We start from the raw sequence: 17,620 nt of genomic DNA, 5'->3' as shown, positions 1-17,620 counted from the left end.
TAATACAATAAAAAAAACCATGTCATGACCCCTTTAATATTAATAAATGTGAGTTACTCCCGATTAAACAATGTGCTACATCCTCTATCTGTAATATTCCTGTTGAAGAGAGCATTACGTATTTGGGAATCCAAATAACAAAAGATACTAAATTAAGATGTAAGGTGAATTTGAACCCAATTGTCGAGAAAACACAGAAAAATGTAATCTTTGGTTATTAGGAGATTTATCCCTGAAAGGCAGAACTGAGATTTCTCCAGGTTGTCTTGTGCTGCTCAGTCTCTATTTGTGGATAAGTCTACTTGCAATTTAATTGATGTAATGTTGATTAAATATTTATGGAAAAATAAAAATCACTATATTAGAAAATTTGTTATATTAAACTCCTATAATAAGGGCGGCTTAAATTTGATTGATTTTGACTCCCTTAATAATACCCTAAAAATGAATTGTCTTAAACACTTCCTCCACAATCAATCTTCTATTTGGGGTGTAATCCCACGATATGTCTTCTCTCAAATAGGAGGTTTATATTTTCTTTTAATGTGCAACTATTCTATTAGTAAACTTCCTATTAAACTCTCCAATGATCATCAGCAAATGCTTTTGTCTTGAGGAATTATTTACAAGCACAATGTCTCACCACACAATTGTTTTATTTGGAATAATTGTAATATTCTACATAAGAGGAAATCATTGTTTCTGGAAAACTGGTTCAGTAATGGAGTGATGTTGGTGAACCAGCTGTTTGATAAGGATGGTCATTTATTCAACTACTCTGATTTTATATGGAGATATGAAATTCCAGTATCTAGGAAAGAATTGAATCTAGTTTTCAAGGCCATCTCTTTGGAAATTTGTATGCTTTTTAGAAACAATAATAGTGTCTCAATGATTTGTGTTTGTCCCCGCAGCCCTGAATCCGGTTGCTTCTATTTGTTTCTCTGTTCATAAATCCAATTACAAAATCAGCTCTTTATTTCTGAACCTTGTTACCTCATTTCCATCCATTATCTCTGATTGGAACAACGTTTCTGATGATATTAAGTGGACGTATGTTTGGTCACTCCCTCAGAAATGTTTCCTAACAAATCAAGTTAAAGAAATATCTTCTAAAATGATTTACAGGTTTGATCCTGTCAGAAATGTCAAAGTTACATTGATACATGCTGCTCTTTTTGTGAAGTTTCTTCTGAAACTGTCAGTCATTTGTTTTGGGAGTGTCCTTTTGCTCAGTCTTTCTGGAGTGACGTTAAAGCCTTGATTGTCCAAAAAGTGTTTTGTGATGTTTCCTGATCTTATAGACACATTCTTTTTGGGTTTTATATTAATGACAAGAATCTAATCAAAGCCAGGTTTTGTATAAACTTTACTTTATTCATTGGAAAGTTTTATATTCATAAATGTAAATATTGAAAAAGTAAATCCTGCTTTAACATCTTCAAACAAGAATTGAAGTTTTATTTAAATACAATCTCAGTGTCTGTTAATAAGAAATCCATAAAAACATCTAGCATTTGTACCATGTTTAATATTATTTCGTAATATGTTTTTATTATCTATGTGCCCTTTTTTTTCTCTTTCCATTTTTTTAGAAAATATTTTTCAATAGGTTAATTATACTTTTTATATAATGTCTCTTGTTGACTATTGAGACATAACTTATTTGCTGTCTGAAGGATTGTTTGTGTGTTATTGTATTCTCTGTTGTTAAAATTGCAATAAAAAAAGTTTGTAATACTGTAAGTTTTATAGTAGCCACTAGAGGGCGCTCATGTCCTAAGAGTTCTTCTTCTACGAACTATCTCTGGAGAAAGTTGTGTAGTACAAGTGTGTTTTATTGGAGATATAAATTGTACAACAGTATTTGGCAGAATGAAAGGTCACAACAACATCGAAGCTTATAAGAAACGGAGCACACAGGATAAAACATAATGCTGAATTAAAAAATAAAGAGAAATGTTTAAGGGGCTTCGGTTAATTTTAAGGCATCAATGAAATTAAGCAGTCTTTTTGCTGTTTTCTTCTCCACAAACAAGAGATTTGTGGTAAAATGCAAATTCTTTTGTGAAGACAGTAAATAGAGGCTGTGTTTTAATACATTTACATTTGTGGAAGTATTTTTTAGAACTTTGTAGTTTTTGTCCTTCAAATGTGATGTTATCTCTAGTGAAAGTGGAGGGAGACTGGAGATGAGGCTCCAGACAATCACACATGTCACACCAGAACATGTTACTGTAAGAGCAGAAGATAAACAAGTGATCCGTCCTGTATATAAACGTAACGTAAAATATACATTTATTTGGATCAAAATTGAATCTTCGTGCAAGGAGTTCTCTTGAAGGATATATATCATTAAATACTTTGAAGTGAAGCTCTTTTGCTTTTGGGGGTAAAGGTAATTTTAAGAAATCTGTATTTAGTTTCTTCAAAGTAGATTGATTGAAGATAAGAGAAACAATGTTTGGGCTAGATTGCATTGGATATAAAGTAAGAGTAAAGAGACCACAGAACACTTTGTTCTGTAAAGTCTTACTGGAGAACTGGTGACCAGCAATCATCAATGAAGGAAGATGAGGGGGGTTGAACATATGAGGAAGAGCATTTTATGCCATCAAAAAGAAAGCAGATGGGATGCTTTGGACAACCTGATCATAGTTTTTACAGTTGCACTGAAATTACATTTTGTACCAAGTTTTTCAAAGATAAAACATTTCCATAATTGTGTAGTAAATGTGTGACAGACCAAATGTTGTTTTCAATCCAATCCTTGAAATATAAGGACTAAAACAAATGAATCTGCAATTCCAGATGGGAACATCATGGGGTGTAAAATGATGTTTGTACAGTAGTTTCCAATACAGCAGTACTTGTGAATGGAGTGCAGACAGTTTTATAGGTACTTTTGAACATCAAAATCACAGTGTAAAAGGAAATCAATACCTCCAATCCTTCTAAACAACTCCCCGGGAACACAATACCAAAAGCTGTTACTGTTTACTAGAAAGGATCTTAAACATTTAGTCTTTAAGCTTCCATTTATACAGTCAAAGTCAATGGCTTGTTGCCCACCATCTTCATAGTCTTTCACTATAGTCACTTTTTTTCAAATAATGAGGTTTTCTTTTCCAAATGTAATCATAGTTTAATTTATTGATGGTTTTAGTAGCTTTGTTGGAGATAGACAGAGAATAAGCTGGTAAATACATCTTGAAAGGCTTTACATTTTGGTTAAATATATGCAGCCAAAAAGAGAAATATCTCTATTTAACCATCTGTCTAATCTTGATTTACATTCATCCATTTTGTTCCATACATTTAAGGTTTCACTTAATTTAGTATATTTTGTTTTATGTACACAAGTATTTGACAGTAGTTTTAATAGGGATGCCATATGCAGCCTCAAGATGGCAGTCATGTATAATTAATAACTCACTTTTTCAAGTTCAATTGTAAACCAGATGCTTTTGAGAATGAGGCAATAATTTCAATGGCCTTTGGGACCTGCTCAACATATTTTAGAAACAAGGTTGTGTCGTCAGCCAGCTGACTTATAAATCACCTTATAAATCGATGTAATCTCTCCACCTAGTCCTGGGTCTTCCCGGAGGCCTCCTCCCAGCTGGACGTGCCTGAAACACCTCCCTAGGGAGGCGGCCAGGGGGCATCCTTACCAGATGCCCAAACCACCTCAACTGACTCCTTTCAACGCAAAGGAGCAGCGGCTCTACTCCGAGCTCCTCACGGATGACTGAGCTCCTCACCCTATCTCTAAGGGAGAAGCCCGCCACCCTTCTGAGGAAGCCCATTTCGGCCGCTTGTACTCGCGACCTAGTTCTTTCGGTCATGACCCAACCTTCATGACCATAGGTGAGGGTAGGAACAAAAATTGACCGGTAGATCGAGAGCTTTGCCTTTCGGCTCAGCTCTCTTTTCGTGACTAACGGTGCGATAGAGCGAGTGCAATACCGCCCCTGCTGCCCCGATTCTCCGGCCAACCTCCCGCTCCATTGTCCCTCACTCGTGAACAAGACCCCGAGGTACTTGAACTCCTTCACTTGGGGCAAAACCTCATTCCCTACCTGGAGTACGCACTCCATCGGTTTCCTGCTGAGAACCATGGCCTCAGATTTAGAGGTGCTAATCCTCATCCCAGCTGCTTCACACTCGACTGCCAAGCGATCCAGTGAGAGCTGAAGGTCACGGACCGATGATGACATGAAGACAACATCATCTGCAAAAAGCAGCGATGAGATCCCCAGCCCACCGAACCGCACACCTTCCCCACCCTGACTACGCCTCGATATCCTGTCCATGAATATCACAAACAGGATTGGTGACAAAGCGCAGCCTTGGCGGAGACCAACCCCACATGGAATGAACTTCGACTTTGTGCCGAGGACCCGGACACAGCCCTCGCTTTGGACGTACAGGGATTGGATCAGCCCTAAGAAGGGACCCCCACCCTGTACTCCCGCAGCACCTCCCACAGTCTCTCCGGGGGACCCGGTCATACGCCTTCTCCAGATCCACAAAACACATGTAGACCGGATGGGCATACTCCCAGGCCCCCTCCAGGATCCTTGCGAGAGTAAAGATCTGGTCTGTCGTTCCACGGCCAGGGCGAAAACCGCATTGTTCCTCTTCAATCTGAGGTTCGACAATCGGCCGAACCCTCCTCTCCAGCACCTTGGAGTAAACTTTACCAGGGAGGCTGAGAAGTGTGATACCCCTGTAGTTGGCACACACTCTCTGATCCCCCTTTTGAAGAGGGAACCACCACCCCGTTCTGCCACTCCTTAGGCACTGTCCAAGATTTCCACGCAATGTTGAAGAGGCGTGTCATCCATGACACCCCTCCACATCCAGAGCTTTCAGCATTTCTGGTCGGATCTCATCAATCCCTGGGGCTTTGCCACTGCGGAGTTGTTTGACTACCTCAGTGACCTCCCCAGGGAAATAGAATCTGATCCCCCATCATCCTCCGGCTCTGCCTCTACCATAGAGGGCGTGTTGGGATTTAGGAGTTCTTCAAAGTGTTCCTTCCACGCCCAATAACCTCCTCGGTTGAGGTCAACAGCGTCCCATCTTTGCTGTATACAGCTTGAATGGTTCCCCGTTTCCCCTCCTAAGGTGGCGGACGGTTTTCCAGAAGCACTTTGGTGCGGACCGAAAGTCCTTCTCCATGGCTTCTCCGAACTTTTCCCACACCCACTGCTTTGCCTCCCTCACGGCCGAGGCCGCAGCCCTTCGGGCCTGTCGGTACCTTGCAACTACCTCCGGAGACCTCCGGGACAACAAATCCCGGAAGGCCTCTTTCTTCAGTCGGACGGCTTCCCTGACCACCAGTGTCCACCACGGTGTTCGAGGGTTACCACCCCTTGCAGCACCTAAAACCTTGAGGCCGCAGCTCTCCACCGCGGCTTCGGCAATGGAAGCTTTGAACATTGCCCACTCCGGTTCAATGTCCCCAACCTCCGCAGGGATGCCTGAAAAGCTCCGCCGGAGGTGTGAGTTGAAGATCTCGCGGACAGGGACCTCCTCCAAACGTTCCCAGTTCACCCGCACTACTCGCTTGGGCTTCCCAGGTCTGTCCAGAGTCTTTCCCCACCCCCTGACCCAACTCACCACCAGATGGTGATCGGTTGACAGCTGTGCCCCTCTCTTTACCCGAGTGTCCAAAACATATGGCCTCAGATCCGACGACACTATTACAAAATCGATCATCGACCTTCGGCCTAGGGTGCTCTGGTACCACGTACACTTATGAGCATCCTTATGTTCGAACATGGTGTTTGTTATAGATAATCCATAACTAGCACAGAAATCTAATAACAAACATCCACTTGAGTTCAGATCAGGGAGGCCGTTCCTCCCAATCACGCCTTTCCAGGTGTCTCTGTCATTTCCCACGTGTGCGTTGAAGTCACCCAGCATCACTATGGAGTCCCCTACTGGGGCCCTATTCAGGACTCCATTCAGGGTCTCCAAGAAGGCCGAATACTCTGAACTGCTGTTCGGTGCATATGCACAGACAACAGTCAGAGTTTTCCCCACAACCCGTGAGGCGTAGGGAGGCGACCCTCTCGTCCACGGGGTAAACTCCAACGTAGTGGCGCTCAGCCGGGGACTCGTGAGTATCCCCACACCCGCCCGTCGCCTCACACCCTGGGAAACTCCAGAGAAGAATAGAGTCCATCCCCTATCCAGGAGTACGGATCCAGAGCCAAAACTGTGCGTCGATGTAAGCCCCACCAGATCCAACTGGTAACGCTCCACCTCCCTCACTAGTTCCGGCTCCTTCCCCCCAGTGAGGTGACATTCCACGTCCCCAGAGCAAGCCTTTGCTGCCCGGGTCTGGTCCGTCGAGGCCCACGGCCTTCACTGTCGCCCATATGGCAGCGCACCCGACTCCTGCGGTTCCTCCAATGGGTGGTGGGCCCAAGGGATGCCCCGAAACAAGGTTTCCGTAGGTGAACCTGTGGAAGGATCATTACCGAAAGGCTCCGGAGGGCGAGAAGGCCGGACGAGCCACACAGAGCGAGGCGGGGGTGGTGGCGCTCCCCCCGCCCTAGGCGGACCGCGGCGGTCCGTCCTCGACTGTTGCGAGGTCACCCGTACAATCCCGGTGCGGCGCCGGCGCGAGGGAAGGGAGGGCGAGCGGCCTCCGGCGCGACCACGGCCGCGTCGCCTCGCTCACTCCCCCCCGCGCGCGCATCCGGGCGAACCGCTCTCGGACACATTTCTAACCGGCATGCATTACGCGCTGATCACCGGTGATCGGTTCTGCGCAGATTTTGCTCATCTCAAACAAGCCTCTTCTCTTCCGGAAAATGACAGGAGGAGGGGCTTCAGTTAATATGTGACCGTGATCTAAAATAAAACAGCACAGTTTCTGTAGGCGTGGCCTAAATACACTCTGTCTCTATGTATTACCAAAGCATTTATCAGAAATACAGTTAAAATTGGGAAAATGTGAATGTTGCAGGTCGATTTAAGGTGTGCGCCCCTACATTTTGTGCCTGTACCACTAAAATTTGCAGCGGGAAAGCAAGTCCTCGCGCTCGCACGGCAGTACTGGCAACTCTTTTATGGAAAGTATCTAAGATTTGTCCAAAAAGTCGCTAGATTTGTCGCTAGGTGCTTTTTAGAAATAAAGTCGCTAAAGCTGCATTCACACTGCCAGCTACTTTGTTGCTCCATGTTGCCAGTGGCTAGCGGTTAGGTCGCTAGTGGTGTGTATGGAGAGTCTAAACAGCACTGTTTCTTTACAATTAATATTATTATTAAAATGTTAGGATCACGTGAGCTCTAACATCCTCTCTCATATTGGCTGTTGTTCCTGAATGTCGCTCTTCATTTGCATAAAGTTAAACATTTCTCAACTTTGTCGCTGGACACGCCCACATCCGGTTGCCAAAGGTCGCCTTCGCTCATGTTGCCGGAAGAGATAAGGGTCGTTTTGCAGAAGATTTGCACAAAAAAAGGCCGTCCAGGTGAAGATCCATGGGAAGGAGAATGTATGACATGTAAAGCTGCACTTATGTGTCAGTTGCTAATAAAGATGCAAGTGATTTAGAAGCACACATCAGCTCTGCCGAGCATTAAGGGTCAGCAAAATGTGAAAGTTCATCAGGTAAATTAAAGAACTACTTTTTGCGACCAGGTAAAATTGTTATCACAATGCTTAATTTTCCATGGCCATTTAAAATAATAGTAAATGAAGGTACACTCATGGCATCAAATATTTTATTTTAGTACATGGATATTCAAAAGAATGTTGGAAACCCTATTTACCCCCCCACCCGGCAAAAAATAAGGTGTCCTTTTTTTTGGAAAACCAGATTATGGTCACCCTAACTGAAATGTTACTGATTTGATTGGCCTGAATATAGATTATGTCCTGTTTGTTGACAGGTGTTCAATGGACTGTTCAGATGATGTCATGGACTCCACAAAGGATCTCAGTGGACAGACAGACACAGGGAAGGTCAAGAGGTCAGAGGATTTCAATGGTTTAATAAAATACACTGATAGATATTTCTGATATGCTGCTCAACACTACAGTATAAAACACTCAGACTGGATTATCTCAAGTAGAAACATGTGAAAACAGCTTTAGGGTAAAGTGAGATCTACAGTAAGATGACAGTGAGACGGTTTCATTCAGTCACAGACAGAACTGGAAAACTTGTACAGTCAGTTGAATGTAGAAGATGAAACTCTGGCTGCTGGCAGGTCATCCCCACCTTCCTGAATCTGGAAGGGGACAGGGGGAGGCAAACAACGATAACAATTCAAAACACAGGGTACTCACTGTAACCCCCAAAAAACACATAAAAAAACACCTACAAATTTAAAAGAGAGGGAAAGTCCAGCGCAGAGCGGCAGCGAGAGAGGAAAGAAAAAAAAACACTTACTCTTCAGTTCTCCGATACGTAGCTTGGTCTTCGGCCACACCTTCTCCCTCTAATGGATGCCAGCCGTGCTTCTGTGTGTGAATCAAAGGCAGTCCTCCGGCCCCTGGTGGATGGAACACCCTGCCACGTTCTCGGGGAACAGAAGGGGTCTCCCCCGCCCCTAGCAGCGGCCCTGTGCGCTCCAGGCGGTCGACTAGGAGCCCCTTCTCCCCGCCCAGTCGGCTCTACTCTCCTCCTTCCCGGGTTTTCGGCACCAGTGTAAAGGGTTTAATGGAAAGGAGGTGGCGAGAACCGGCTTGACAATATAAATAATAGTTTAATAATAAACTGAACCAAAAATACACAACCACACACAGGTGTTGGAGAGCTGCCCTTAAATCTCTCTCTCTGTCACACTGCCATCTCCGGTCGGCCTTTATCCCTCTCAAGGGCTTAATTAGCCTGATTAGGGTCCACCCTGCCACAATCTTCTTTAAATAAGCAGAAGTGAAAGTCCTGAATGATGAACTAGGACTGTGCATTAAACATTACCAAACTGTCACTGTGTGTAACCATGACAATCTGCTTTTTTAATGTACAAGGTGTGTGAGAATCATCAAAGCTGAGAAACTGATGAGAGGAAAAGAGTGTTTGTGAGAGTTTGTAGTTTTAAAACGGTGTTTAATTGTTGTTGTGTTTTAGTGTCATTCATGGAGAATCTCCTGAATCCAGCTGTGTGTCCATGAAGAGTGACGGGTCAATGGGTCGTCCACCTAACTTCAGTTCAGGAGCTCCTTGTGCTGATGTGAGGTGAGGACTATCATGTTGACTGACAGTATGAACGTGTACATCACAGTCTGAGGGGCGATTAGAAAGAATCCAGTGTAAAACATAAATGTACATTTGTTTACAATCACTGTGTAATGCACGCACCTCATGACCGTACACCAGTGAGGTCAGGTGTCATTATATGTGCATTATAAAGCAATAACACTTGAAATTCATGAAGGATTGTGTTAAAGGAATAGTTCTCCCCAAAAATGATAATTCTCTCATGATTTACTCCCCCTCATGCCATCTCAAACTCGCATGACTTTCTTTCTTCTGCACAACACAAATAAAGATATTTTGATGGAGATGTGAATATATCCATACAATACAAGTCAATGGGGACCAAACTTTCACTCTCAAAGGACATAAAGACATCATAAAGATAATCCAGGTGGTTTAATCCATGTCTTCTGAAGAGATAAAATCGGTTTTGGGTGAGAAACAGACCAATATTTGGTTATTTAAGTCCTTATTCAGTAAAAGTTTAGCTGTCCTATGTGTGTTCACGAGAGAAGCTTGTTCACACATCCTCACGCTAGGGATGGGCGATATCTTATCGTTTGCGATATATCGTTGAAAATTCTCCTCACGATAAAAATGTGTCTCCTCACGATAAAAACGATAAGTCTAGTTGATGACGTGATTCACTGTTCACGTGCGGACATTCTCTGTGCGGAGTGAAAACAAGCATGGCGGAACGCAGCCGTTCCGCAACAAATCCGTATCTGGTAGGTATTGAAGGACGGCAGAGCACGGATCCGACACGCAGCGGAGCCGATTCGCAGCCGTTCCGCAGTTGGTGGAAATCCGGGGTAAGAGTGTGTTTCACTCTGAACTTCTTTACTTTATCAGGATTTATTTGCAGTTGTACTCTGTTGTAATTTTGAAAGACAACTGAAGACATGGTTGGTGATTGTTACTTTTGCTGTTTGCTTTGCACTATTTTTCCACCATGAGAGTATAAATAAATAAAGAATCTGTGTTTACATTTTAAACTTGTAATTGATTTGAATTATTATTATTGTGTAATTGTTGTTGTGTGATGTTTTTCAGCACAGTCACTGGAACACAACTTAAACATAACAATCTGATATTTTACAGAAGAAAATAATTTATCGTCATTTGTATCGTTATCGCAATAAATCCCTGAAATTATCGTGATAAATTTTTTTGGCCATATCGCCCATCCCTACCTCACGCTTGATGCGATCGTAATTTCATGTTCATGCAAGAACTAACATGGTTTTAATACAACCAGAAGGTCAAGGTCAGTTTATTTCTAGAGCACATTTAAAAACAACAACCAGTGTAAACCATGTGCTGTACAATGCTGTTTGTACACTCCAAATTAGATTTAGATGTTAATTGGTTTATTGTTCAGTATGGTGCATATGTGTGCTTTTCCTGGATGCTAACCGACAGAAAGCAGTGAGATCACATGATCACATACAGTGCATGTGTCGAGCATGAGGACGTGTGAACAAGCTTCACTCATGAATGCACATAGTAAAGATAAGCTGAAGATTTTAATGAAGAAGACCTTAAATTGAGTGTCTCACCCAAACTGATCTTATCGCTTCAGAAGACATGGATTAAACCACTAGAGTCTAATGGATTACCTTTATGCTGCTTTTATGTTGTTTTTGGTGCTTGAAAGTGTTGAACCCCATTCACTGGCATTGTATGGGCCAAAACAGCCGAAATATTCTTCAAAATATCTTTGTGTTCTGCAGAAGAAAGAAAGTCATACAAGTTTGGAGTGACACAAGGGTGAGTAAATAATGAGATCATTTTTGTGTGAACTATTCCTTTACATTCATAACACCCAAACTGTTCTTTGTTTATGAAGATATTTGATGTTCTTCTTTCATCAGTTTCTTTTCTCCTTGTTTTCTGCCGTGTGAATAGAGATGATGTGACTGGAGACCTGCAGCAGGATTCTCATCCACCAGTAGATGATGTTCTTCAGACAGTCAAACACAAACACAAAACCAGCATGAAGAACAAGTATGAGAGCTTATTTGAGGGAATCAAACTACAGGAGAATCAAACGCTCCTGAACAGGATTTACACACAGCTCTACATCATAGAGGGAGAGAGTGAAGGAGTGAATGAAGAACATGAGGTTTTACACATGGAGAAAACACCCAGAACTCAACACCATCAAGACACTCCAATCTCCTGCAATGACATCTTTAAACCTGAAGCAGGATGTGAGGAGAAGAGAACAGAGCAAATAAAGACTGTTCTTACTAAAGGCATCGCTGGAATTGGAAAAACAGTCTCTGTGCAGAAGTTCATTGTGGACTGGGCCGAGGGAAAGACCAATCGGGATGTAGATTTCATGTTTGTGCTTCCATTTCGAGAGCTGAACTTGATTAAAGATGAGCAGTACAGTCTTCACAAACTTCTGCTGGACTTTCATCCTGAACTTCACGATCTGAACTCAAAGATTTATAATGAGTGTAAACTTGTGTTCATCTTTGATGGTCTGGATGAAAGCAGAATTAAACTGGAGTTTTCAGACAATGAGAAAGATCCTGATGTGACTGAGACTTCATCAGTGGGTGTGTTGATGTCAAACCTCATCAAAGGAGATCTGCTTCCCTCTGCTCTCATCTGGATCACCTCCAGACCAGCAGCAGCCAATCAGATCCCCTCCAAATACATCAAGCGTGTGACAGAGATTCAGGGATTCAATGACCCTCAGAAGGAGGAATATTTCAGGAAGAGAATCAGTGATGAGCATCAAGCCAGCAGAATCATCTCACACATTAGAAGAGCAAGAAGCCTCCACATCATGTGCCACATACCAGTCTTCTGCTGGATCTCATCCACTGTGCTTCAAAACATCCTGAAACAAGACGACAGTGCAGAAATCCCTCAAACTCTGACTGAAATGTACATCCACTTCCTGCTCATGCAGATCAATGTGAGGAATCAGAAGTATGAAGAGAAACTCCTGCAGTCCAGAGAAGTGATTGTGAAACTTGCTGAACTGGCTTTCAAACAGCTGATGAAGGGCAATGTCATGTTCTATGAGGAGGACCTGAAAGAGAGCGGCATAGACGTCACTGACGCCTCAGTGTATTCTGGGATCTGCACTGAGATCTTTAAGGAGGAATCTGTGATTCATCAGAGGAAAGTCTACAGCTTCATTCATCTGAGCTTTCAGGAGTTTCTGGCTGCTTTCTTTGTGTTTTACTCACATTTAAAGAAGAACAGTGAATCACTGCAGATGATTCTGGATTATAGATATGAATCATACATTAGAGGAAACTCTCTGTGTGATCTACTAACAGCAGCAGTTGATAAATCCCTTCAGAGTGCAAATGGACAGCTGGATCTTTTCCTGCGATTCCTGCTGGGCATCTCACTGGAGTCCAATCAGAGACTCTTACAGGATCTACTGACACACACAGAGAACAGTTCAGAGAGCATCAGAGAAATCACACAGTACATTAAAGACAAAATCAAGTGTGGTAAACGTCTCTCAGCTGACAGATCCATCAATCGGTTCAGTGATGACTATAAATGTCTCTCAGCTGACAGATCCATCAGTCTGTTCCTGTGTCTGCTGGAGATGAACGATCAGACTCTGTCCAGAGAGATTCAGGAGTTTGTGAAATCAGACAAACACTCAGAGGAGAAACTCTCTCCTGCTCACTGTTCAGCGATCGCCCACATGCTTCAGATATCAGAGGTGCTGGATGAGTTTGATCTGAAGGAATACAACACATCAGATGAGGGCAGAAGACGACTGATACCAGCTGTGAAGTGCAGAAAAGCTCTGTGAGTATTCATTAATGTCATGACTAGGGCTGTCAATCGAGTTAAAATATTTAATCAAATTAATTACATGGTGTCCCATTAAGAGAAAGCCCCTCATATAACAATTCAATATATAATGATGAAATAATTATACATAGTTATCTTTAAATATTAAAATATATATATATATATATATATATATATATATATATATATATATATATATATATATATATATATATATATATAAAATAAAAATATTCATATAATTAAAATGCATTACATTATTGTTGCAGAAGAGTTAATAATTGAAAAGACGATACAAAAAGCAGCTTTAGAATACAATGTATTGTTTACTACCATATTATTGATCATAATTCAATCATTGATCAACAGAACAGCGATCCATTACACAAGTGAATTTGTCAATCAGAGATTTATTATGAGGGCTTGTTTAAGGATCCGTTAATGTACACCTGCGTCAGACATTTCTTTTTTTTTAGAAACAAGCCACATAGTACACAATACTACAGATATATTTTACAATAATGCCAAGACATTATATTCATTACATAGTGCAATGGTACTATGTGAATTACATGGTTTTCAATGCTTTGGAGTTGTTGAAGGTACAAAGAGTATTTAAATAATATTTCAAGTCTTTACAAAAAAGTGCAAATAGGGGCTTTATAGACATTTCACTTATGTATAAAAAAACATGGCAAGAAGATTAATCAGAAAATATTAACTTAAGTTATCAAAACTGTGAAAACCAAATAAAACGTCTTTTATAAAGCAAAGAAAAACTAGTTAAAATAGAGGTACGTACAAACAAACTAAATTCTCTAAAATACTACAGCGTGGACAAGTTCCCAAAAAAGGTGAGGGGCAGATTCATCTACAGAATTACAGAAAGTGGATCTATTTCAGGGAGCATGTTTCTTAAATAAAGATTGACTTGGTAAAAACGGTGAAACAGTTTAAAGGACACATCCTTAACCGGTAATTAAATATTTGTGAGGTAAAGACCATACGACCTGCGTCAGACATGCTTGTGTAGCGTCTCGGGTGCGTCTTATATATAACAATTTTAGGTCACTGTGTCAAGTTAAATATAGTTTAATACTTAGAACACATCTTGAGATCTCTTAGTTCGGGTTTGCGCTTCATCAAGAGTTTGAACGCAAGAATGTAACCCATGTTTGTGTTGTTGGTGCTGAAGGGTTGTCTTCACTGTATAAACTGTGTGTTGCTCATACAGCTGAAGTTTCACTTACTGCCCTCTGGAGTAAACAGGTGGTACAACAAGCATGCGATTTTAAATTCGTTAATTTTTTTTAACGCGTTCATTTTTGTAAAATTGTGTAAAGTTGTGTTCTGAAACGTCATGTTAATGAGAACACCGTTTAAAGGGTTAAAAAAGCTTTAACGTACACTGAATGATCTCTTTATTAGGAACGCATGTACACCTTCTTATTCATGCGATTATCAAATCAGCCAATCATGTGGCAGCAGTGCATAAAATCATACAGATACTGGTAAGGAGCTTCAATTAATGTTTACATCACCCATCAGAATGGTGATTTTTTTTTTTTTTTTTTTTAAATTTTTTTTTTATGATTGTTGGTGCCAGACGGGCTGGGTTGAGAATTTCTGTAACTGATCTCCTGGGATTTTCACGAAGTCTCTATAACTCAGAATATCATGCAGTATTGTGATATAAACAACATTGAAGTGTACGTACCAGCAAGATCAAGATCCTTTAAACAAGCCCTCATAATAAATCTAGAACTGATTGACAAATTCACTTGTGTAATGATTGCTGTGAACTGTGTGCCAATGATTGACTTATGATGAATAATATGGTTGTAAACAATACATTGTATTCTAAAGCCGCTTTTTGTATTTTCTTATCAATGATGAACTCTTCTGCTACAAGAATGTATTGCATTTTAATTAAATATATATATATTTTTTAATATTCAAAGATAACTATGTATAATTATTTCATCATTATTTATTGAATTATTGTTATTTGATGTTTTTTTTTTTAGCAAATATTTGTATATGTGATTAATTAATCGGGACACCATGTAATTAATTAGATGAACATTTTTAATCAATTGACAGCCTACTTAAAATCATTTTATATGTTTAGTAATAAAGAGTCTGTCCCATATTACACGTGAAGACATTTTTGTTTAATACAGTGTGCATTAAAGCTGATATGTTGCATGTTCAGAAAGCTGTTTTGAAAACAAATTGTATTTTTGCAATTCTGTTCGTTGAAGCTAGTGGCACAGAAATTAAATACTTCAGCTTTAAATAAAATTGGGGGGATCAGTCAGCTCAGAAGGAACTCATGTGCAAAATGGTTTTAAAGCTGAATTCTCTTTCAGTTTATCATTGTAACAGAAACAAGTGTTGCTTTCTGGACATAAAATGCTTGCTTTGCACTGGCAACCCCCACATTCCCTCACTTTGTCACACTGGATTTATTACTTTCTTGATATTGTACATATAAACCTGTCAGAGGCCAGAATGCATAAGGAAGGAGGGGTGGCAAGGGGGAACAAGGGAGCAATGATGTTCAAACTATAAATGATTTAATTTGTTCTGCACACACTGTTGTAAACGTTTGAAAAGCAACACATTTTTGATTAAAGAAAGAATAAACATGAACTTTCACACTCCACCTCCTGTCCATATGCTTTTTCTTACAGACAGCTGGATCAATGAAGATCTATGTTCAAGACAGAATGTTAGTCATGTGATCAATATTTGATCAATATAAAATCTCATTATTGTGCTGTATTTCATTCTCTGTTAAAGACTGGCAGGCTGTAATCTCACTGATGAGTGCTGTGAAAGATTGTCTTCAGTTCTACAATCATCAAACTCCCTGAGAGAGCTGGACCTGAGTAACAATGACCTGCAGGATTCAGGAGTAAAGCTGCTCTCTGATGCACTGAAGAGTCCTCACTGTACACTGGAGACACTGAGGTTTGTGTTTGCAGTTCATTACTACATTGGAATGTGAATTGTGTTATGAATGTATCGTATATTCTTATTGTGAATATTCAAAATCTATAGTGATTCTATTGATATCCATATTATTTTTATATGAAGTGTCCGTAACACATTATTAAAGAAGTTATAAACGATGGTTCGGGAGGAGCTTGTCAAGTTAGCCCTATCAATCATAATGCAAGCACATATAAGCAGCTGCTTACCTCACCCCCTTGACGATTCTTCCGGCATCCCTTAAGCACCACTTAGAGGGAACTTAGAGCCGAGCCGCATGCTCAATACCCCCATTCTTGAGTCCCTCCTTTACAGAGAGCAAGCCAAATTAATTTACCCTTAATAACCTGTTTACCATTTCCACTTCAACTGCTATGTGGACAAGCGAACTCATGAATGGGTGGTTAAAGTAGAGATGGGAGAACATTTGTTCATCATACTTACATTTACATTTATTCATTTGGCAGACACTTTTATCCAAAGTGACTTACAAAAGAGGAAAACATAAGCGAATCATCTTAAGGAGACTGCAAAGTTTCACTATCATCAGAATAGTATACAAAACAGATTTATATATATTCTTGTTGCACTTAAGTGTTCATGGAAAAGATGTGTTTTTAGCCATTTTTTGAAGAGAGAAAGTGAGTCAGCTTCACAGATGGAGTTGGGAAGGTCATTCCACCAATGTGGGAGGATGAAACCGAAAGTCCGGGAAAGTGTTTTGGTGCCTCTTTGTGTTGGTACAACAAGCCAACGTTCCTTAGCCGACCGCAAGCTTCTGGTGGGAACACGGCTCTGCAGAAATAATTTTAGGTATGCTGAAGCAGGTTAGATTGCCACCAGGTGTCAGCTATGATGACTAACAATCAGTTCCCTGTAACGATTGGCTGACAAGAGGATAAATGCTGGGTGGAAACAACACATGAAGAGAGAGATGAAGAGAGGCAGACTGTTTGTAGGCCGTCTTTGAGAGTTGTTCCTTTCTCCTGACCCAGATTGTGTACAGTCTTAATACTTTGCTCACAACACTAAACAGAGTAAACTTTGACCATTGCATGACTCTTATTTTTTGTATTGTTAAGTTTTACATTTATTTGCTTTCTTTATCTTTCTATGGAAGCTGTAATGATGTGGGTGCTATTTATTTTCTCCTGTTTCTACCCAACATGGGAGTCAGGGTAGAAATTTTGTTTTTTATTTGTTTTCTTTTGTTAGGAAATTTAGTTTGGACTCTCTCTAGTTAGAATGGTATTTTTGTTGGCCTTGCCCCTTCTTGAAGTCTGGTGTAGCTTTCTTACTTTCATTTAAATAAAACTATTATTCCCTGGAGTCACGAGTTCCAGCAAGTGTTATCAAGCCACTGCAGATGGTTCAGGAGGTGGTGACACGTCTGGTCTTCAACAAACCAAAGAGGGCTCACATCAAACCCCTCTTGGTCTTACTCCACTAGCTACCTGGAGCTACCTGCATTAAATTCAAGGCTTTGAATTTGGCCTTCAGGACAACCAGTGGAACAGCAGCCTCTTCAACTCGGTCTCTGTGGTCCGTGAATGAGTGGAACCTGGTGGTCCAATCACAACGAGGCACAAAGTCCA

General features: G+C 40.9%; 2 protein-coding genes across 9 annotated transcripts in view; both read left to right on the top strand.

Moving 5' to 3' along the window:
• The window catches only part of LOC127652423 (protein NLRC3-like), a 170,897-nt gene that overhangs the window by 75,140 nt on the left and 78,137 nt on the right, over window positions 1-17,620 (top strand). For 2 of the 8 annotated variants that reach the window (XM_052138561.1, XM_052138572.1), the window contains exon 3: window positions 9,102-9,209. The exons of the other annotated variants lie outside the window; for them this stretch is intronic. In XM_052138561.1, the coding sequence (XP_051994521.1) occupies window positions 9,102-9,209 (108 nt within the window). The remainder of the gene's footprint in view (window positions 1-9,101; window positions 9,210-17,620) is intronic. 8 annotated transcript variants of the gene reach the window in all.
• LOC127652414 (NACHT, LRR and PYD domains-containing protein 3-like) overlaps window positions 1-17,620 on the top strand; it is a 252,794-nt gene that overhangs the window by 230,167 nt on the left and 5,007 nt on the right.

The sequence above is a fragment of the Xyrauchen texanus genome, chromosome 12 (genome assembly GCF_025860055.1).
Source record: "Xyrauchen texanus isolate HMW12.3.18 chromosome 12, RBS_HiC_50CHRs, whole genome shotgun sequence".
In the NCBI taxonomy this organism is placed as follows: domain Eukaryota; kingdom Metazoa; phylum Chordata; class Actinopteri; order Cypriniformes; family Catostomidae; genus Xyrauchen; species Xyrauchen texanus.
Note: the sequence above shows the minus strand (reverse complement) of the source record. Positions and strands in the feature narration are given on the sequence as shown.